We start from the raw sequence: 23,008 nt of genomic DNA, 5'->3' as shown, positions 1-23,008 counted from the left end.
CAATGATCATATCTCTGCTGCAGTCACAGCAGTTGCCCCTAGTAGTGGTCTTGGACTCAGGCATCACTGAGTGGATTCCTGAGCTTTCTTCAACACCTGCTCCACAAAATAGCTGGTCCATAAGCCTTGGAGTTACATTTAGTGAGCAGCAGAACCTGAGGCCAATTCCCCACCATCTCCACCATTTTTCCGAGTACCTCAACCTTACCATCTGATGTCAATCAAGAAAGATGGCCAGAAGGAGCAATGTGCACCCTCACAGGTGCAGACAACCCACTTCCCATCTTCTGCAGGGAGCCTTTAAAATTCATCCTCTTCCTGAAGTGAGTTGTAAAGCAACACCCTCCTGTTGGCCCACTGGAGTGGAAGGTCACAGAAGGGGCCACCATGTATCAAAGAGCTTATGACTAATCAGGCCCTGTGCCCAGGGTTTTACATACATGACGCTCTCAGGACACAAAAAACGTATAATGCACTCATTCAGTGGAATGTCACATGGGCATAAAGAGGATGAGGAAAGATATCTATACTGTTTACTAACTGAAAAGGCCAACTTAAAAGTAAGATGCACCTGGGATCTCCTTTGTGTTATTTGTTCATCCTGCCAGCTTGCCCACAGAAGTCCTCCCAGCATGGAGAGTGGATGGGAAGAATTTCCACTGTGTATTTTATACGCTGTATATTGTTTATATTTGTTGCCACATACATATGATCGTTTTTGAACTTTTTTTTTTTTGAGTTGGAGTGTCACTCTGTTGCCCAGTCTGGAGTGCAGTGGCACATTCACGGCTACCACAGGTGATCATTCCACCTCAGCCTTCCAAGTAGCTGAAACTACAGGCACGCACTACCATGCCTGGCTAATTTTTTTATTTATTGTAGAGATGAGGTCTTGCCAAGTTGCCCAGGCTGGTCTTGAATCCATGAGTTCAAGCAATCCTCTCATCTCAGCATCCCAAAGTGCTGGGATTGCAGGCGTGAGCCACTGCACCCAGCCTCCTTTTGGAACTTAAAAAAAAACTAATCTTAAAGATATTTTTACAGAAAAAAAGGTCATGGTGTCACTGAATCTTCAAATAGCACTTCAAGAGGTACAATTAACCACATGCTACAGATGGAAGAACTGAGGTCTGAAAGTGGCTTGCCCTGGACTCCAGAACTCAGAAGTGGCAGAGAACCAGCAGTGGATGCCAGAACTGTGTGCTGACAGTGCCCTCCATGAAGAGAATATACCCGAGGCTCAGGACCTGGACCCACCTGTGGCATGTCCACTGGAACCTACCTTTAGGTCCAGGTGTAGGATGTAGTGCTGGTGGAGGTAACGCACACCCTCACAGATCTGCTTGGTGAACAAGACCACATCCAGCTCTGTCAGGTGGTACTTCTCATCCGTGATCCGGTCAAAGAGTTCACCCCCATGCACACTGCAAAGCACAGGAGGAGGCAGACCCCAAATTAAACAAAGCTCTGGGAGTACTTGTCCACTTTACCATCAGGAGCCAACAGAGCCGGCCCAGGGAAGCCCAAGGTCATGCCCCATGAGCCACAGGGACACTGCTGTCATCTGGGATTTTATCAGGACATCTGTCCTGGCCCATTCCCAGCAAAGATTGGGGTGATAAAAAGGAAGTGGCAGGCCAAAGGGAAGTCAGGCTGGTCATCAGCATTGACAATCCAGGACTACTCTGAATAATCCAGACCCAAGTTGTAAACTCACCTGCCCACAGGGGCTGGTTAGTACCCAGGTGGCAAGAAGCCTAAGTGGGTAAATTGAACCATATGTAAGAAAAATATCTAGAAAACACACAGTCCTTAGCCTATGTTTTGTTTTTCACATTTGATGGAGATAGGATGAGTGTCTTAGTCTTCTCAGCCCTGTCAGGGGAAAACAGCAGCACGTGCAAACATGAGCCACCTCTGAGCCCTCAGCTTAGTGCCAGGTGCTTAGGAGTGGCGGGGATTGCAGCAGAGCGAGCCTGGCAGGCCCTCTTACTGCCAGACCACCATCCCTAACTGGAACGCGGGCCCAGTGTGACTACACCTTTACGTTTTCAAGCAAAGCTGAATATCTAGGTTTTATTGTGAAATCTTCCAATTTCCAACAGTTCTAACTAATTCAAAATTACTGAAAACTGTATAGGCCAAACTGACATACATCTGCAGGTGAAACCGAGCTCACTGGGCCCTGGTTTGTAACAAAATGGCTTTGTCCTCCATGGTCCACATGGGAGGTCAAGGAGCCAAGCCAAAGAAGACAAGATGTTAATGGCCCCGGATGGTCCCAGTGAGGAAAAATGACAGAAGAGTGCTTTGCTAGAACAAAGGCTCTAAGTCCAGCCCCAAGACCCAGCCTGGGCAGAAGCCAGCCCCATCCCCATCCCCAGACACTCACTACTCCATGACGAGGGTAAAGCTGTTTTTGCTCTCGAAGGCATCATAGAGCTGGATCAGGTTCACGTGGCCAAGCTGGTTCATGATGCTGATCTCATTCTTCACGTCCTCCTTGGGAAACCAGAGAAGAGAGAGGTTTCCAAGCAAATGGATCAGGAAGAGGAGCCAGCTGTACCTCCCAAGACAGACAGACACACATACCCCTCATCCTTCTCAATTTCCTATTCTCCCATCAGGTCTCCATGACTCACCACCCAAACCAGATTATTTTTAGGTTTTTTTTGTAAGATGGGGTCTTGCCACATTCCTCAGGCTGGTCTCAAACTTCTGGGCTCAAGTGATTCTCATCTTCAACCTCCCACAGTACCAGGATTACAGTCCTGAGCCACCATGCCTGGCCTCCAAACCAGATATGTATGTATGTATGTACGTATGTATGTACATATTTATTTTTGGCAGAGTCTCACTCTGTTTCCCAGGGGAGTGTAGTGGCACAATCACAGCTTATGGCAGCCTTGACCTCCTAGGCTCAGGCAATCCTCCTGCCTCAGCATTTCGAGTAGCTGTGACTAGAGGTGCACGGCACCATGCCGAGTTAATTTTTTAATTTTTTTGTAGAGATGGGGTCTCTCTCTGATGCCCAGGCTGTTCTCAAACTCCTGACCTCCAATAATCCTCCCATCTTGGCCTCCCAAAGTGCTAGAATTATAAGCGTGAGCCACTGCTTTGTGACAAAGCCCCAAACCAGATTCTGAAACAGAAAGGACCTTAGTCTGACCCACCATTTCACAGATAGGAAACTTGAGGCCCAAGAAGGAAAGGGCTGTATTGCCCAGGGTCCTGTAGGTATCTTGGGAGAGCCATGCTGGACGCCTGTGTGTAGACAGGTGGGTAGAGTGTGGGAATCTTGGAAAAGGGTCAGGAAAGGCAGTAGGCTTTCTGCTCAGCATGGGGGGGCCTGAAGGACCCCAAAGAGAAAGAAGGAATGCTCGTCCTGGCCAGAGGGACCCGGCTGAACTGGGACAGATGCTTACCCGGTCCTTGGCGCTCTTCACTTTGATGATCTTAGCTGCCAGTGGGAGACCTGTGGACTTCTCTGTGCACCTGTGCACCTGGCCAAACCGGCCCCTGCAGAGACACGTTGACACAGTGGGCTGAGGGCCCGGGAGGCTCAGCCCACACATAGAGGGTCACCCATGCCCTGGGCTTCGTGGTCTACTCTCTCCTCTACATGCACACACCATGTGGGTGCTCCTATAACCCAGAGCATCCTGCCGTCACCCCCACACCATAGAGGCTGTCCTGCACACTAGAAAGTAACTTTTTTTTGGAGCTGGAGTCTCACTCTGTCACCCAGACTGGAGTGCAGTGGCCGCTCCCAGCCACCGCAGCCTCGACCTGCTGGGCTCCGGCGATCCTGCCGCCTCAGCCTTCCAAGTAGCTGGAACTACAGGCATGCACTACCATGCCCGGCTCATTTTGATTTATTGTAGAGATGAGGTCTTGCCAAGTTGCCCAGGCAGGTCTCGAACCTGCGGGCTCAGGCAATCCACTCACCTCAGCCTCCCAAAGGCGCGGGATTACACACTGAGCCACCGAGCCCGGTGAAAGTAACTTCTTTAGCCCCATACCATGAGTGGCCCTCGAGAACCTCACTTACCCTCCCACATGGACTCTCCTGAACTTCCCTCATTCCCCCCACATGGACTCTCCTAACCTCCCTCACCCCCCTACATTGGCTCTCCTGAGCCTCCCTCACCCGCCACATGGATTCTCCTGAACCTTCCTCACCTTCCCATGCAGGCTCTCCTATACTCTAGGGACACTCTCTAGCCCACTCTCATATTGAATGGAACACCCCACTCCTGACCTTGACTCCCTCAACCAGTTCCTGAGGCCCATTCAGCAGTGCCCAGCTCAGCTTTCCAGATGAGTCTGCCCCACTGCTCCTGTTCCCACCCTCATCAGGATGATGGCCCACCTACCCTCCCAAGACGTCATGCTGGCACACTGTGTAACTCGCCGAGACCGAGGTCTCCTTGACACTCACCACCCGGTGTTCAAAAGGGGCTGGTGGGGCTGGACTGTCATCTGTTCAGGAGACAAGGGAGGGATCCATGGTCCTGTGTGCAGTCTTGGCAACCTGTCTCAGACTCACCTGGTATTTTCTCAAAAATCATCTCACTGGAGCCACCCACTTGGCAGAGGAGGAAGCTGATTCTCAGAGAGGGAAGGTGACTGGCCCAACATCGCACGGTGAGCCAGAGACAGATGGGAGTCAACCGCTGGTCTCCTGGCACCTAGGACAGTGCTCTTTGCAAGGCTGAGAAGTGGTATTCAGTCTGTGCATGAAGTTTGGGAGGGGATCCCAAGCGGATCAGTGCAGTCGCAGGAAACAGAGGGCACATGTGGAGGGCAATTGAGCAGAGTTGAATAGGAGACTATTTTTAAAGGTGCCGTAAAGGCAGGGCTATGGAAGCCAGCAAGGGGTACAAGGGGCCAGCTGGGGAAATCCACACCCATCTTTCTCTCTTCTCGTCCCCAGTCTTCTGCCAGTGGATCCCAGTCATAAACCAAAGGGCAAGAGGACTACCCTGAGGGGACAGGATGGAGAGAGGGGAGGACAACGATCTGGAGGGGAGACAGAGATGGCTGGCACTCAGAAAGATTAAAACAATGGCTGAGGGTTCTTTTCTTTTTGTTGTTTTTTTGAGTTGGAGTCTCACTCTGTCGCCCAGACTGGAGTGCAGTAGCCGCTCCCGGCCACCGCAGTCTCGACCTGCTGGGCTCCAGTGATCCTTCCTTCTCAGCCTTCCAAGTAGCCGGAATTACAGGCATGTACTACCACGCCCGGCTGATTTTTTTTTAATTTATTGTAGAGATGCGGTCTTGCTGCCCAGGGGGGTCTCGAACCCGCGGGCTCAGGCAATCCACTCACCTCAGCCTCCCAAAGGCGTGGGATTACAGGCTGAGCCATCGAGCCCAGCTTGAGGGTTGTTTTAATTTAATCTTGACCTTCAGAGCTGATATGAATGCCTAGCAAAGTTACATGAAGTAGAGTAAAGGAGCTGGGTGCAGTGGCTCACACCTATAATTCCAGCACTTTAGGAGGCCCAGTCAGGAGGAACGCTTGAGCCCTACCTCCTAAAAAGAAATAAAGGAATAAAATAGAATCCAGAATATGCAATGGCATAAGCCAGTTTGTGCTCAAAGGGCTGGATGCTGCCATGGCAGGAAGTCAGAAGCTTGGTTGGCACCTGTCCAGGTGTGTCATGGAGCTTCTGCTGCTCTCTAACCACAGGGAGCACTCAGCACTCCACAGACAACTCTTGGACTAAGGCTGTGATCCTAGGCCTGGAGGGGTCACAAGGACACAGGACGGCTCCCACCACCCCAGGATGGCAGGCAGGGAAGCAGCCTCACCACCAAGTCCCTGCCAGAGCTGTGAACAGCCACAGCACTCACAAACAGCAGCGCATGCTCGTGCCTTTCAACAGGAGGCTTCTCAGTCCAAGATGACACCAGTGGGGGAAGTTCAGGCAGACTGGTGACTTGAAGAAACCTACCTGGCTGGGTCACAGACTCCTGCCTCCCCTCCCACTTCAGCCATGGGCACTCAGCCCTCAGCGTCCCTGCGCCCAGGGCTCCACCGGGATGTGCCATCAGTCGCTCCCAAGTCGTGGGGTCCCCAGACCGAAATCCTCAACCCTAGAAGCTACAACAAGGCCCCCAGGGGCAGGGACCCCAAAATCACTCACCTTAGGACTCGTGTCTGGCAGGGCACCCGCCTCACTTACCCAGAACTATACTGCCTGCTTCGGCACCGGGGGGCGTCCTCGCTCCTGCCTCGGCTCCCCCCAGGTCTCCAGCTGTGCAGTCCTTCTTGGGCTCAGGGTGCCCTGCTCCCAGGCCTCTGTCCTGTGCCAAGCCCAGGGCCTCAGCGGCACCGGCTCCACCATCCTGCCTGGCCACCCTTGGTCCCACGCCTGGCTCGGCACCAGGCCCTGGCTTCTCCTCTGCCTTTGCTGTCCTGTGGCTGCTCTTCTGCAGTGGGGAGAAGGCTCTGGCTCCTTCGGGGGTCTGTTCTCCCCATCCGGGTCCAGGGCCTTGGAGGCAGCACCTGGGCCCGGGCAGGTCCTGCACACCCGGGTGGGCAGCTGCCAGAGCCTCCGTGGGGCACGTGCTTCCGAGGCTGCCCCCTGTCGTCACCAGCAGCTCCCCAGGAGCATCCATATCCAGCATATGGATGGAAACCCTGGGGCAGAGAGAAATGCCATCCTGGGGTTAAAGGCAAGGACTCTGGGGCTGGAATAGACCCAAATCCAAATGCACACTGCTATCGCCACTGACAGTGGCCACCAGGCCTCAGTTTTCTCCTCTGCAAAATGGGGCTCTTGGGGCTGCTATAACAGTAAGGGTTAGCTTGTGATTGGAACTAACAGGCTCCATCCCCTGCCCCTCTGGATCCCTGACCACCTGTGCCCAGAGGGGACACCAGGGGAGGAGCTAGCTGCAGGGACAGATGGCACCATCAGCTCTCAGGACTCCGCTGGCTGAGGATCCAGGGAAATTTGAGACAGCATGTGGTGGACAGGCACCTCTGAGGCTCCAGAAAACCTGCTTCAGTCCGCAGGAGTGTTATGTCCTTCAGGATGGACACTGGGTTCTTTCGCCCTCCCTTTCAGTTAAATTAAGAGAAGGAGGCACCAAGTCAAACATCACACTGGATGCCCCAAGTCAGATAGATTTGATGAAAATCACACAAATGCTTATACCAAGACTTTCTGGTTCTCTTGAACAAATAGAAGAGCCGGCTGTGCTGTGCTTGTGTGGACACACAGATGAAGGGCAGCTCACCACCTGCCATAGGCCCTGCAGCACCCTGACTCATCCTCACGACCCAGACCCTGTGGCCCTCTGATCCTGGACATTCAGAGGTAAAGACCCTGACCCTGGCAGACATGCCCCCCAAGGGTCAGACACTCTCTTTCAAAGTTCCCCTACTCTGACTGCCTCTCAGTGGGGCTTCTTGTTGCTGGATCACAATCCCACTGCCATGGGGTCTATGTGTGTTGGTGGGGTGAGAGGTGACAGTGTCTGGCATGGACTGAGTCTTCGGAAGGGAGGCAGGTGGTCTCAGTTCTGGTTTTAGCTCTGCCATTAGGTTGCTGGATGACTTTAGACAAGTCTAGCCTCAATTCCCTCTCTGTCAAACAGGGATGGTAATACCTTACAGAGTCAACCAAGAGAGGAAAACACTAAGGCAGGGTTCAAAAAGTGAGGCCTAAAATGGTGCAATCGTGATGGAAAACTGGAGGTACTTCGGACATTACAGTAGAATTATTGGGTTGAGTGCAGTGGCTCATGCCTGTAATCCCAGCACTTTGGGAGGCCGAGGTGAGAGGATTGCCTGAGTCCAGGGGTTCGAGACCAGCCTGGGCAACTTGGCAAGACCTAATCTCTACAATAAATACAAAAATTAGCTGGGCAAGATGGTGTGTACTTGTAGTTCCAGCTACTCAGAAGGCTGAGGTGGAAGGACCACCTGAGCCCAGCAGGTCAAGGCTGCAGTGGCCGTGAGTAGGCCACTGTACTCCAGCCTGGGCAACAGAGTGAAACTCTGACTCAAAAACAAAACAAAACAAAAAGTAGAATTATTGCTGGGTGTGGTGGCTCACACCTGTAATCCCAGGACTTTGGAGACCAAGGCAGGAGGATCACTTGAACCCAGAAGTTCAAGACTAGCCTAGGCAACACAGCAAGACCCTGTCTCGACAAAAATCGAAAAAATTAACCTGGTGTGGTGGCACACACCTGTAGTCCCAGCTACTCAGGAGGCTCATGCAGGAGGATCACTTGAGCCCAAGAGTTGGAGGCTGGGTGGTGAGCTATGATCATGCCATTGCACTCCAGCCTAGGTGACAGAGTGAGACTTTGACTCAAAATAAAAAACTCACAGAAACAGACAACAGAATGCTGGTTGCCAGGGTCTGGGAAGAGGGAGATGGGAAGTGCTTGTCCAATGGGTATAGACTCAGTTCACAAGATGAAAATGTTCTGGAGACATGTTTCACAACAACATGAACACACTTAACATGACTGAACTCTACACCTAGAAATGGTTTTGATGGTAAATTTTATATTATGTGTTTTGTTCACAATTTTAAAAAATGAAAGAAAATAGTGAGGCCTTTCTCAGCCCGTCTCTCTGAGCTCTAAGACATATATACCTGTCCTTGGGTGCGTCTAAAACACTTGTAGGCAGAAGGCTGAAGTCCTTCCAACACTGTGTCCCTTGGGACTGAGTATGGGCTTGTAGGATGGGCAATATGTCATCTAAGCCACTCCAAACCTGTTCAGGCCTTGTTCCAATCCAAGGGACATAGGAGACTACAGCAAGCCAGAGTTCAGCCAAGGTCAGTAGCCACCACTCTGGGGCTTCACATTCAGGGGTTGTGGGTGACCCCAGAGGCCAGCGTGCAGTTCCCTGCTCCATGAGTGCCACAGTTTTCCCCCTAACCGTGCAGTACACCCATGGCAGGCATTGCTAACCAACTCCTGCACTCAGTGCCACCAAGCCCAGACCCAGCCTAAGGACCCTCTACACAGGCAGCCACTGCAAACCACAGCTGACACCTGACTTCAAATCTGTTTTTCTCAAAAAATACCCACGTCCATGGTGAGAAAGGGCAGGACATGACCTGCGTGTCACTGTCCATCTGGTGAGCCTGAAATTCAGCTCCGGGCTGAAGTGGAGACCGAGATTTTCCTTCTACTCAGAATCTTTTTGGGGCCCCTTGTGAAGCAAACATCCATAGAAAACTCACCCCAGGCTTAGATTTCACATTTAGAGTCCTGGCCCAGATCCAGGGATGCCTGCCCTGGAGTCCCTCCCTCTAGCTTGTTAGGTCTCCTGGGAGGCTCCCATTTCCTTCCAGAACAAAGGCTTCTCTGCCAGTCACCACAGCAAACACAGATACCAGCTCCCCTCCCGGAGCCCAGCCTCAGGCCTCAGTTATGGGTCAGGACAACTCAGGGCAAGTGCAGGGGATACTAGGGGGATCCTAGGCCCCTCTGAGAGAAGCCCAAGAAGCACAGTGCCCTTTGGCAGGGTCCCGCCCCCCCATACCCCCGGTGACAGGATGTTTGCTTCACAAGACTAGTAAATTCAGGGCTGGGGCAGGCTTGAAAGCCAGCAGGTTCCTTGTTTTCCTGCATTGTTTCACTGTGTGCAGATCCCGAGGTGCATCCTCGGGGTCAGAGCAGCTACCACAGCCCATCTCCAGAACTATCCATGTGATCCTCCCAAAGTCCCCTGGGTTGGCTCAACCTGCACCCACTCCCACCCCTGAGTGCCCCAACCTTCTCTCGCCACCATATTATTTAAGACTTAATGAAATGTTGACCTAAAGAAGCAGGATGGTACAGTGGTTAGGGCCACAGGTTATGGAGCTCTGTAACCTGGTTCAGATCCCAGCTCTATGAATCCCTAGCTGTGTGGCCCTGGATGCTGTGAGCCCAAGTTTCCTCATCAATAAAATGGGAATGACAACCACACCCACCTCCTGGGGAGGTTGAGAGAATAAAATGAGATGATGCTAGCAAAATGCTCAGCCAATGCCTGGCATGTGCAGGGAGCTCCGAGAGCCCAATCTGTTATTATTGATCTAAGAGCTAAAAACTCTTTTTTTTTTGAGACAGGATCTTACTCTGTTGCCCAGGCTGGAGTGCAGTGGCACAACCACAGCTTACTGCAGCCTCAACCTCCTGGGCTCAGACAATCCTTCCAACTCAGCCTCTCAAGTAGCTAGGACTACAGGTGTGTGCTACCATGCTCGGCTTATTTTTTATTTTTTGTAGAGATGAGGTCTCACTATGCTGCCCAGGTTGGTCTCGAACTCAAGGCCTCAAGTAGTCCTCTTGCTTCACTGGGATAAAAGGTATAAGCCGCCACACCTGGCCACAAAGAGTTAATGACTCCTAGCCCTGGTCCCCACTGGGATCACCTGGGAGCATATGTTTAAAAATCTAATACCTGAGATTTACTTCAGACTAATTAAAGCAGCCCTCTAGGTATCTTTATTTTTTAAATTTTCCCCAGGTAATTCTAGTGGTCAGCAGGTGAGAACCAGTTCTCTAAGCTCCCAAATGCAGGACCCTAGGCTTTCTTCTATCTTATCCCTCACGAAATCAATCCAACACTAAAACACAAAGTGGATACTCAACATCTGTAGCTGGCCAACAGAGGGGCTGCGGTCAGCCCCTTACCTTGCCCGGGTTAGAAGAGCATCCTTACCTTCGAAGAGTTTCTCCGCCACCGCAAGCTGTCCTGGCTTGAGCTGGCAGCCCTGGAGGCCCCGGAAGCTGGGGGCTGGGCCCTGAGGTCAGCCTCATGCCCTCCTCTGAGAGCCCAAGGTCAGGCCTGCTAGGCGATGTTCCTTGTTCTGTATTTGGTGCTGCCTCCTGACTGGTGGGGACATTACTGCCCTTGCTGGGTGCTACACACAATTCCAGGCCAGTCCCGGGATTCTCACTGGATGGCTCAGTAACTTTGGCTTCCGTCTCTGTGAGCAGCAGCAGGTGGTCAGGGGAAACCTGGCCAGGGCCAGGAACTCTCTCTCTCTGTCCTGGTGAGGCCCCTGCCTGAGTGAGGAAGTCAGCTCCCGTCCCTGAAGCGCTGATGGGAGGCAGCCTCTCCACTGTCCCTTCTGGCAGGTCCACCTTCTGGCTTTCTATAAAAACAGGAGACAAGAGGATTACCTGAGCTCAGGGGTTCAAAACCAGCCTGAGCAACATGGTGAGACCTCATCTCTACAACAAAGCAAAAAATCAGCTGGGCATGGTGGCACATGCCTGTGGTTCCAGCTACTTGGGAGACTGAGGCAAAAGGATCACCTGAGCCCAGCAGATCGAGTCTTGCAGTGGCCATGGGTGTGCCACTGCACTCCAGCCTGGGTGACAGAGTGAGACGCTGACTCAAAAAGTAAAAAACAAATACATAAATAAAAACAGGCAGGATAAAAATACATTCCCATGTGAAGAAATCTGTCACAGATACCGCAAGGAGTAGGCACAAGGCCATGGAATACACCATGTTAACTAGAGCCAAAGACCAGAAGCAATGGCCATCAGCAGGGGCTGATTGACTAAATCATGGTACACCCACACAATGGAGTGTTCACAGCCATGAGAAAGGAGAAATTAATATCTCCATACACAGCTATGAGTGAGCTTAGGATACTTACTGTAAGTGAGCAAAGCAAGGTGGAGACCAGTGTGCACAGTGTCTTGTGTAACCTAGAAGGGAGCATGTATGTGCGCATATGCACGTGTGCAAGCAACTGTCTATAGTGTGGTCTGAATAGACTGGACCTCAAAGGGAAGACAAAACAAAAACTTTTTTTTTTGAAGTTGGAGTCTCACTCTATTGCCCAGGCTGGCGTACAGCGGCATGCTCACAGCTACTGCAGCCTCGACCTGCTGGGCTCAGGTGATCCTTCTACCTCAGCCTTCCAAGTAGCTGGAACTACAGACAGGCAACACCACACATGGCTAATTTTTTTATTTTTTGTAGAGACGAGGTCTCGCCAAGTTGCCCGGGCTCAGGCAATCCTCTTGCCTCCCAAAGTACTGGGATGACAGGAGTGAGCCACTGCATCCAGCCAAGACAAAAAACTCTTTAAATGACTACACATGCAGGGAGGAAACAGGGTTCAGAGAACCGGAATGTCAGCTAGACTTCTCTTAATACACAGTCGTGGACTGCTAATGACACGAGGTCAAGAACAGACCTCATACACAACAGTGGTCCCATAAGATTATTATTATTATTCTTATTATTGAGTTGGAGTCTCACTCTGTCGCCCAGGCTGGAGTGCAGTGGCATGCTCTCGGTCACTGCAGCCTCAACCTGCTGGGCTCAGGCGATCCTTTCACCTCAGCCTTCCAAGTAGCTGGAACTACAGACGTGTGCTACCACGCCCGGCGAATTTTTTTTATTTATTGTAGAGACGAGGTCTCACCATGTTGCCCAGGCTGGTCTCGAACCCGTGAACTCAGGCAATCCTCTTGCCCTGGCATCCCAAAGTGCTGGGATTATAGGCTTGAATCACTCCAGCCTCCGTAAGATTATAGTGACACTTTTACTGTACGTTTCTATGTTAAGATACTCAAATACTTAACACTGTATTGCAGTTGCCTGCAGGTCAATACAGTAACCTGCATGCAGATGTATAGTCAGGAGCAGCAGGCTTCTCCCACACACCCAAGGTGAGTGGTGGGCTTTACCATCTAGGCTTGTGTAAGTACCCCCTATGATATTTGCACAACAATACCGCCTCATGGCATCTTTTTCTGAATGTATCCCCATCATTAAACAATACACGACTATGACGTGTTTTGTCTATTTGACTTTGGAATCATGTAAATATTATGCAAAATTATAAAATTAAACTTTAAAAAGTAATCCATAAACTTTTAAAGAAAAATGAAATCAGTAAACCTGAGTATCAAGCTGGTGGCATAATCGACATAGTGCCAAGTGATTTCAAAACATAACAATTAGCTAGACATCTCTAGTGGGATACACATAAAATAACTCCAGAAACAGGAGCTTCAACAGTTGTTCAGCACCCATATTTTGGCAGTATTGCTGGCACTTTTAATCTGAAGCTGCCTTGTATATAGTGTGGGAGAAAGCAGCTGGGACTCCACTCACCTTCCCACGACTCCCAGATGTCAGTCTGCACACCCCTGGTGCTCAGCACATGCTTTCGTTTCGCTCCCCTCTCTTCTGCTCGCTCTCTGTTCTAAAATAACAACCATAAAAACTATCATCATAATCATCAACATCATCATTCAGGCCTCACACGTTCACTGAACACCTACCACGTGCTTAAAATAAAGGGACTTCAAATACTTCACATAGTCTCACAGGAGCATTAAAGCAGACACTGCCATTATTACTTTAGAGATAAGGACACTGAGGCCTTTCAAGGCCATAAGAGTTAGAAGAGGAGGAGACCAGTTTCAAATGCAGAACCTGGTCCTTTCCAACGCCTCACCACATTGCCAGGGAAAGGTGGGTCCAGACCCAGACAGGGGGCTCTAGTCTGGACCTCAAAGGACTCACATTGTGGTGGTGATTACATGGTTGTAAACACTTAAAATGTGTTAATTGTACATTTAAATGTGCATTTAAAATGTGCATGGAGCCGGGCTCAGTGGTCCAACCTGTAATCCAGCGCCTTTGGGAGGCTGAGGTGAGTGGATTGCCTGAGCCCACGGGTTTGAGACCCGCCTAGGCAACTTGGCGAGACTTCATCTCTACAATAAATCAAAAAATTAGCCAGGTGTGGTAGCGCACGCCTGTAGTTCCAACTACTTGGAAGGCTGAGGCGGAAGGATCGCCAGAGCCCAGCAGGTCGAGGCTGCGGTGGCCAGGAGCGGACACTGCACTCCAGTCTGGGTGACAGAGTGAAACTCCAACTCTAAATAAATAAATAAATAAATAAATAAAATAAAATGTGCATGGTTTGTGTGTAGGTGTACCTTTTTATATGTAAATTATACCTTAATAAAATAATTATTATCTAAGAATTATATCTGCAAATAAAACCGTAGATAAATACATAAATAAATACCTGTAAATAAAATAAATACCTGTACATAAAACATGATTGTAAACATGATTGTAAACACTTAGAATGTGTCAAATGTGCATGGTTTGTGTGTAGGTGTACTTTATTATAAGTAAATTATACCTTAATAAAATAATTATTATTTAAGAATTATACCTGTAAATAAAACTGATCAGAAAAAAATTCTAAGTTCTCAGCTTCTCTTGAAAAAAATCTGAAGACCCAGCAACTCCATGCCCACATGGGGCAGCTCTCTCTACCTGGCATCTTTCCCAAATGTCTCCCTGGCCTTGCAGCTGAGTACTGGCTCCATTTTCCCTTGAACTGTGCCCACTTCTCTCAAGTCTATTTCCTGCTCGGCCCTTGGAACTTCAGGACATCAAGCCCTACTCTTCTAATGGTCAGGATGTCACATAGAGCACACATAGCTCAGAACCTGGCACATAGCAGGCACTGAGCAGAAAGTGCTGGCTTCTGTAGCCATGATAGTCACCATCCCCATTGGTCAGCCCCATCAATGTGGCCCAAACTCCTTATCCTTCTGCAGGCTTTGTCCTACCATCCCTGTAGCTGGGGGGACATTATCCTAGACCTCCTCCTGCCTCACCTCACTAGTAGGAAGGGGCTCAAACAAACTGTCCTTTGGCAGACCTTGCTGAGCTCAAACAGTCCCCTCACGCCCTGTCTCTAGTGTAGACAGGCACACACACACACACACACACACACACACACACACACACACACACACATCACACACACCCCACGTGCAGCTGGGTCCTGTTCTCAAGGCTCAACCTTCAGTCCCTGTCTTGTCTGTGCACCAGAAGAAGCAGAAGAGATCTCCAACACCATCCTAGAAGCCGAGGCATGTGAACCACCTGACTGGTTCTGGCTCATCCCTGGCCAAGCCCGAGGGCATCTCTCATGGGAGTACCTGGCTTCCAGTGGTCATCAGTGGCTTCCTTGTTGCAGTCAAATGAAGTGCTCAGGGCACATCAAAAGATCCAGGGAGGGACTTCATGCAGTCCTGGCACAACTTTCCAATCTAACAGCCAATGCTGGGATTGAATTCAGTTCCACAAATGATTGCTATGCCCTACTCTCTGAGGAAACACAAAGAGGGTCCACTGAAGGTCTCCATAATGCACAGTTGTCAGCACTGACCATGTCAAGTAGCTGTGGCTACATCTTGGTTCACTGTCCATTCTCTGAGCCCCTCCTGCAAGAGCAGCCCTGGCCTCCACACAGAGGGCAGGCTTCCTGTCATGGGCCAATCAGCAGCTGCAGACTGATGGGAAGACTGGATTCAAAGCTGAAGACAGTGGCTGACATGTGTATTAAACACATGGACCAGAAGAAAGATCAGTGAAGTGCTGGTGGGACATGTACACAAGATGTTGCAAAAATTCAGAAAAGAGAAAGTTCTATGACTGCTGTTCTCCAGGAATGCCTACCTAGATGTATGACAGCTGATTTCATTAATATAAGAAGCACTCATAAAACAATAAGAAAAAAACAGACAGGGAAGAGGAAAGAAGACATGAGCAGGCAGGTCACAGAAAATGCATATTTTAAGCCTATGGATGGTGTTTACTCTTCTAGTAAAAGAAATATAAATTAAGCCGGGCTTGGTGGCTCAGCCTGTAATCCCAGCACTTTGGGAGGCTGAGGTGAGTGGATTGCCTGAGCCCGCAGGTTCGAGACCCGCCGGGCAACCTGGAGAGACCTCATCTCTACAATAAATCAAAAATTAGCTGGATATGGTAGTGCGTACCTGTGGTTCCAGTTACTTGGAAGGCTGAGGCGGAAGGATCGCCGGAGCCCAGCAGGTCGAGGCTGTGGGGGCCAGGAGCGGCCACTGCACTCCAGTCTGGGCAACAGAGTGAGACTCCAACTCAAAAAAAAAAAAAAGAAAAAAGAAAAAAAAAAGAAATATAAATTAAGCCGGGCTCGGTGGCTCAGTCTGTAATCCCAGCGCTTTGGGAGGCTGAAGTGAGTGAACTGCCTGAGCCCGCGGGTTCGAGACCCGCCTGGGAAACTTGGCGAGACCTCATCTCTACAATAAATCAAAAATTAGCTGGGCGTGGTAGCCCGCGCCTGTAATTCCAGCTACCTGGAAGGCTGAGGCGGAAGGACTGCCAGAGCCCGGCAGGTTGAGGCTGCGGTGGCCGGGAGCGGCCTGCTGCACTCCAGTCTGGGTGACAGAGTGAGACTCCAACTCAAAAAAAAAAAAAAGAAATATAAATTAAAACTATGAGATATTAGAGAAGAACAAAATCATGAACTTCGCAGCAACATGGATGGAATTAGAGCTTATAATACTGTGTTCTCTCACAGAAACAAAGAGATGAGTATCACATGTTCTCACTCATAAGTAGACCTTGAACAACTACCATATTACTGTAGAAAAGGGAATGAAAGTAGCGGGAAACTGTGGGAAGGGGGGTGGGGGAGATAGCTGGGATTGACGGTAGTCGATATCCACCTGGGGAAGGGGGGGGCACACCTCATCAATAAGGGTACTTGCACAATGAACATTTGTATACCTAACCCTGAATTGTACCCCACAATTTCAAAATGAAAATTAAAAGATAAAAAAAAACTATGAGATATGTTATTCTATCTAGTTTGGTTACAGTTGAAATTTTCCATAACAAAAAGTTTAAATTATTTTATGAATTCAAAAGTAGAATTAACCCAGTACTTTGGGAGGCAGAAGCAAGATGAATGCCTGAGCCCAGGAGTTTGAGACCAGCCTGGGCAACCTGGCGCAGTCTCATCTCTACAATAAATAAAAAAACTTGCTGGGCATGGTGGTGTACCTGTAGTTCCAGCTACTTGGAAGGCTGAGGCGGAAGGATCACCTGAGTCCAGCAGGTAAAGGCTGTGGTGTCCGTGAACATGCCACTGCACTCCAGCCTGGACAACAGAGTGAGACTCCAACTCAAAAAAAAAATAGCCTTAAGAAACATATAACTAATTGCCTCATTTGGGTATGATTCAAATAAACCATAACCATTTTTAAAAGTATAAGATGGGCTGGGCTCGGTGGCTCAGTCTGTAATCCCAGAACTCTGGGAGGCTGAGGCTAGTGGATTGCCTGAGCCCGTGGGTTTGAGACTAGTCCTGGCAACTTGGCAAGACCTCGTCTCTAAAATAAAAAATAAAAAATAAAAAATTATCCAGGCACGGTAGCATGCACCTGTAGTTCCAGCCACTTGGAAGGTTGAGGCGGAAGGATTGCCGGAGCCCAGCAGGTCGACGCCGGGGTGGCCGTGAGCATGCCACTGCACTCCAGCCTGGGAAATGGAGTGAGATTCCAATTCAAAAAAATAAAAATAATAAAAAATAAGGCCGGGCATGGTGGCTCATGCCTATATTTCCAGCACTTTGGGAGGCTGAGGTGAGAGGATTGCCTGAGTCCACGGGTTCGAGACCAGCCTGGGAAACTAGGTGAGACCCTATCTCTACAATAAATAAAAAATTAGCCTGGTGTGGTGGCGTGTGCCTGTAGTTCCAGCTACTTGGAAGGCTGAGGCGGAAGGATCGCCTGAGCCTAGCAGGTTGAGGCTACGGTAGCCGCGAGTGTGCCACTGCCCTCCAGTCTGGGTGACAGAGTGAGACTCCTACTCAAAAAACAAAGATAAAAATAAAAAATAAGCCAGGCTTGGTGGCTCAGCCTGTAATCCTGCGCCTTTGGGAGGCTGAGGTGAGCCTGAGCCGGCAGGTTCGAGACCCACCTGGGCAACTTGGCAAGACCTCATCTCTACAATAAATCAAAAATCAGCCGGGCATGGTAGCTCGCGCCTGTAGTTCCAGCTACTTGGAAGGCTGAGGCGGAAGGATCGCCAGAGCCCAGCAGGTCGAGGCTGCGGTGGCCAGGAGCGGCCACTGCACTCCATTCTGGGCAACGGAGTGAGACTCCAACTCAAAAAAAAAACAACAAAAATAAATAAATAAATAAACTATAAGATGATTGGGAAAATTTGAATACTGGCTTTAGTAATATTAAGACATTATCATTTGCTTTTTGAGGTATGATAATGGCATTGTGATTATGTTTTTTAAAAGAGTCATTATCTTTTAATTTTTATATTTTTGTTTTTAACCACTTAACAGTCAGTCCTACCTCTTAAGGAGCTCTTATCTTCTAGATACAAATGCTAAAACATTTATAAAAGAAATGACCTGATATCTCAAATTGGCTTAAACAATCTGGGGGAAGTGGGTGGGTAACACATGGAAGTGGGTGGGTAACACAGTTTCCAGTGGATGAGGGGAAGCTAAGCTGGCAGATGAGTTTACAGGGCTCATTATCTTAATTTCTATCTTTATAAAAGTTTAAAATGTTTAAACAAAAATGTTAAGAAACATGCACAACGAGCCCTCATTTTCATGTACCAAACAGGCAAAGACAAAAGGCTTCCCATACACGATTGGTAGGAGACTACTCTGAAATTAGTTCCCTGAACCAAGTTCCTTGGTTTGGCTTCATCTATACAAATCTACCCCCAGCCTAGCATTTCCATTGCTAGGAGTGTATCAAAAAGATAAGCTCACACTCATGTTCCAAGACATACATCTAGGGATGTTCACTGCATCATTATTTATAACAGCTAAAGATGAGTAACCACATAAACAAACAAGGACATGGGACTGGTTAAAAAAATTAAGACGCATCCCCAAAATGGAGTACCCCAAACACATTTGCAAAAATATGGAGATAAAACAATGCCCAAAATACATTAAGTAAAAAATAAAAAGTCAAGCCCAGAACAATGTGCATAATGTTTGAGCTGAACCGAAATAAAACAAAAAGGGTGATGCATATGCCAGTGGCTTGCCGATGCACAGCCGTGTCTGGAAGGACCCAGGAGACCAGCAGCTATACTTGCCTAGGAAGGCAGGGTAGAACAGGGGCGCTATATGCGCTTTATACTATACAGTTTTTTCTACTGTGTACATATTAATTTTTAAAAGTTATTGGTTAGATTTATTTTATTATGTTACAAACATGCCTCTGTATCCAACGAGGACTGGTTCCAAGGCCCACCTCTGATACCGTCATTCATGATGCTCAAGTCCCTGATATAAGTTGGTGTAAGGCCAGGTGCCGTGGCTCAAGCCTATAATCCCAGCACTTTGGGAGATTGAGGTTAGAGGATTGCCTGAGTCCAGGGGTTTGAGACCACCCTGGGCAACTTGGTGAGACCTCGTCTCTACAATAAGTCAAAAAATTAGCCGGGCATGGTGATGTGCGCCTGTAGTTCCAGCTAATTGGAAGGCTGAAGCAAAAGGATCGCCTGAGCCTAGCAGGTCGAGGTTGCAGTGGCCAGGAGTGTGCCACTGCACTCCACCCTGGGAGACAGTGAGACTCCAACTCAAAAAAAAAAAAAAAAAAGATGGTGTAATATTTGCATATACCCTATGCAATCCTCCTGTCCACTTTACATCCTCTCTAGATTACTTATAATACCTAATACGGATAAATGCCATATAGTTCTACTGTACCGTTTAGAGGATAATGACAAGAAAGAAAAGTCTGTCCACATTCAGTGTAAATGCAACCATTGTAGGCCTAACTACATTTCTATCTGAGGCTGGCTGAACCTGCAGGTGTGAAGGGCCAACTACATTTAGAGTAATTTTCTTTTTTAAAGCTGTGACTGATCATCAGTGGCAAAAGCAGAGGTGCACAACTCCCCTGTGGCCAAACTCAACAGGGTGGCACAGTGCAGGGGAGCTGGGTGGAGGGGTACACTCTGGGAGAAGCTGCAGGACCTGGAGGGGAAGGGGCCCGCCAGTGTGAGTGCCGACCTGGTGGGCTGGGAAGAAAGGCACACCCCGATTCCATCAGAATGCAACTCGCCTCTTGCTGGTGGTAACTGCTAGAAGCTGAGACTGTGGCTCCAGGCTGTCTGAGTGTTGCTAAGTGGCTGATCCTTAGCTGTTCCCAAACAGGGTGTTGCCTCCCCACACCTCATCCCCATAACCTTGCCCCGGCAGCCAAGCTTCCACTCGCCAGCAGCTTTGATTATGCAACCCCAGGGAACAGCCGCTCCCAGAAATGCCACCTGCCACCCCCAGGCTCCGGCTTCTGCCTGCCTTCCCTGGGTACCTGTCAACACTCATCTCCCCACAGGCAGCTGCACACTCCACCCCCTCAGGGGCAAAGCACAAGGTTGGAGACAGGAAGAGGGGGTACGTTTCTGAGCAGGGGCTCTGTCAGGGCAAACTGGCCACCCCCACCTGTCTCCCACCCCAGGTGTGAAGGAGCAGAAAGGTAGACACAGCAAAGTCAAAGAAGCTTGATGTCCTCTCCCTAACTGCCAGGCTGTCCCCCACTTCCAAGTTCGCTGGAGCTGCCCAAGGCCCCACAGTCATGGCCAGGGCACTATCCCTTCCTTTCTCTGGTAAGAGCAGCAGTCAGTGTCCTGCCTGAAATCTACCTGTGAGGTTCCGGTTCTCCTTTTCCCAACTGGCAGGTCACACAGGAAGCACAAGAAGGGGACATCCCTCCAGCTCTTCTAAGACCAGCCGCAGGTTCTCCCCACCAGGGCCCTAGGCCTCCCTTCCAGCCAGGGCAGGGACGCAGGAACCAACCTCGGTGCCATCAGCCAGGCTGCCTCTCCTCCAGGGGATACTCCCTTGCATGGTGAAATCCAACCCCTTCGAGTTCTGGAGCGTGGACCCTACCACAGTGATGGCCCTGTCCACAGCCACCATCATCCTGAAGAGGGCTTCAAGTCTGGTGCCGTGCTGGGTTGCCTCCTGCTGCGTGGCCCTCACCAGCTCCAGGACCTCAGGCCACCCCACCTGGGTGTCCCCTGGGGGAGCCCCATTGGGCCCAGCTGGGCCCAGTACTCGGGAGGCTTCCAGCCTGTGCAGGCCCTGCTCCAGGTGGCTCATGCCTTGGCACACGCAGTGCAGCTTCTCCGTGACGTCTTCTTGGAAATGCAAAAGTTTGTCCACCTTCTCGTTCAGCATGCTAAGCTTTTTGTCCATGGTGGTTAAACAGACCTTGTTTAGCATGGGCAGCTCCTGGGGCCCCAGACACTCTTCGGAGGCTCCTGACATCCTGATGAGGCAGTGACAAAGACAAGGGCGAGAAAACGAAGAGCCAGACACCTATGGTTTTCACCTGAGTGGGAGTGTCTGGAAATTCATTGTCCTTGGCAGCAAACAGCCTCCCCGGCAGCACCAACTTGCACGGGCCGCTGGGGTTGCTTGGAAGCCCAGAGCACTGGGTTCTCTCTGTGCCTTTGGTGGCTTATCTCCCACCCTGCCATGGGCCGTGAATGACGGGCTAGTCTGGCCCAGGCTCTTCTCCTTGGGGCCCCTTTGACATCACAGCAGCTTTTAACATTCCTCTTTGAGAGGCTGCTGATGGGCAAATATTTTAAGAATCTGTCCAGGGCCTGCAGGGATTCGGCAGCTGAAGCTAAAGGTTAGAAGGAAAAAGTGCTTTAGGTAATGGCACCTGTCAGCTGGACTCTGTCAGGGATCCCAGGGCACAGGAAGACCCACAGTGCCCCAAAGCACTGAGGCCACACATAACAGAGTCACGATAATAAGTAAGACCAACACAAAAAGGCGAGAGACCATTCAGCAATGGTGCAATTTTGCCATGATGAAAAATGAGATGCCCCTGCAAATTAAAAACACATTTTCAGGTGCCCCTACTTTGCTGATGCCCAAAACATGTGTATAGATTGCCTGTGGTCTTCAGGCCCCCTCCCCACCTGGGGCCCTCAGTCACGCCTCACTTGCACCTAAAAATAGAACTGAAGGACAATGGCCTAGGATATTGCCAAACACCATCCTCCAGGGGACATTTACCAGAGGTCCCTGCTCCCCCAGTAACGACACCAAATTTCTAAACTGAAACAGGCTCTGCAGGGGCCCTGGGATCAACAGGGCCTGTGAGTCTCTTGGTTTCCAAATGCCTTGGCTTTGAAGCCTTGGCTTCAAAAACTGTTGGTTTGGATGAAACTTTTTACAAAAGCATCAATAAGTAAAGCAGATATGAGCAGACACTCAGGTTGTCACTGAGGTGAGGAACAGGGAGCACTGCAAAGTCCCAAGAATGCTACTGAGTGGCCTCACTTACACCATTTCTGTCCAGTCCCTCGTGGGGAGAAAGTAAGGCCCAGAGAGGAAAATTTCCCAAAAGGCACTCAGGCACTTGGCCTCCTGGAAGTGTGCATCAGCCATGGACCATGCTGGCAGTAAGGTAAGGAGGCCTTAATGTCCCCCTAAACCTCCCCCACCTAAATAAAAACAATTATGATGACCTCTGACTACGAATTTGACATCTAAAAGCACTGTTAGAGGGGGTTGCTGCTTTAAGCCACAGATGGCCGACCAGGTTGACGCGCTTGCTGTGACAGCAGCTTCACCACAACCGCCCCACCTATCTTTCTATCCAGGTGGTCACTCCTAAGCAGCCCTGTAGAATCCAAACCCTTCGGAAGCACAGTCCTGGGTGTCATCGGTGGCATGACCCAGAACATGCTCAAAAGAGCACAGGTCTGTTGTATTCACTGATTCCAAACAAGCCCATATTAACAAAGTCTTCTTGGAGAAAGCAAGTGGGTGGTAACATTGTGTTTCAAATGCTCTTGGGGGTTCACTGTGCCCCTCAGTGGGATCCCATCTGCCACAGAAAAGAAACCTGCATCTGACCAGGAAGCCACACTTTCCCCAGCACTTCATGGTTAGTGTTTCCCTGTGGAATCAGGACTGGGAAAGGGCTGCCTAGAGAAATCACCGACTGTCTAACACATACCCCTTGCCGCTCTCCCAGCTGGTACCTAGAAACTTTGTGGAATGAAGTTCTCACTAGACTGCAGAGACAGACCCCAGTCTCTGGAAGATCACTGAAGCAGCAAGCATCCAGGCAAGTCCTGGGTTAATAAAGCCTGGAAAGATATCTTGAGAGTCCAGAGGAACCCAAAGAAAATAAAAGCCCCCGACAT

General features: G+C 49.8%; 1 protein-coding gene across 1 annotated transcript in view; it reads right to left on the bottom strand.

The window, feature by feature from the left end:
- The window catches only part of MYLK3 (myosin light chain kinase 3), a 40,459-nt gene extending 19,352 nt beyond the window's left edge, over positions 1–21,107 (bottom strand). The window contains exons 1-9 of the mRNA XM_008055016.2: positions 20,634–21,107; positions 14,623–14,625; positions 13,109–13,199; positions 10,688–11,123; positions 6,189–6,646; positions 4,377–4,482; positions 3,426–3,519; positions 2,393–2,502; positions 1,283–1,424 (exon numbers count right to left, since the gene is read on the bottom strand). Of these exons, the coding sequence (XP_008053207.1) occupies positions 1,283–1,424; positions 2,393–2,502; positions 3,426–3,519; positions 4,377–4,482; positions 6,189–6,646; positions 10,688–11,123; positions 13,109–13,199; positions 14,623–14,625; positions 20,634–21,107 (1,914 nt within the window). The remainder of the gene's footprint in view (positions 1–1,282; positions 1,425–2,392; positions 2,503–3,425; positions 3,520–4,376; positions 4,483–6,188; positions 6,647–10,687; positions 11,124–13,108; positions 13,200–14,622; positions 14,626–20,633) is intronic.
- Between the last annotated feature and the right edge of the window lie 1,901 nt (positions 21,108–23,008).

This window comes from Carlito syrichta, unplaced genomic scaffold (assembly GCF_000164805.1).
Source record: "Carlito syrichta isolate Samal-C Ts95f unplaced genomic scaffold, Tarsius_syrichta-2.0.1 Scaffold301634, whole genome shotgun sequence".
NCBI classification, from domain to species: domain Eukaryota; kingdom Metazoa; phylum Chordata; class Mammalia; order Primates; family Tarsiidae; genus Carlito; species Carlito syrichta.
Note: the sequence above shows the minus strand (reverse complement) of the source record. Positions and strands in the feature narration are given on the sequence as shown.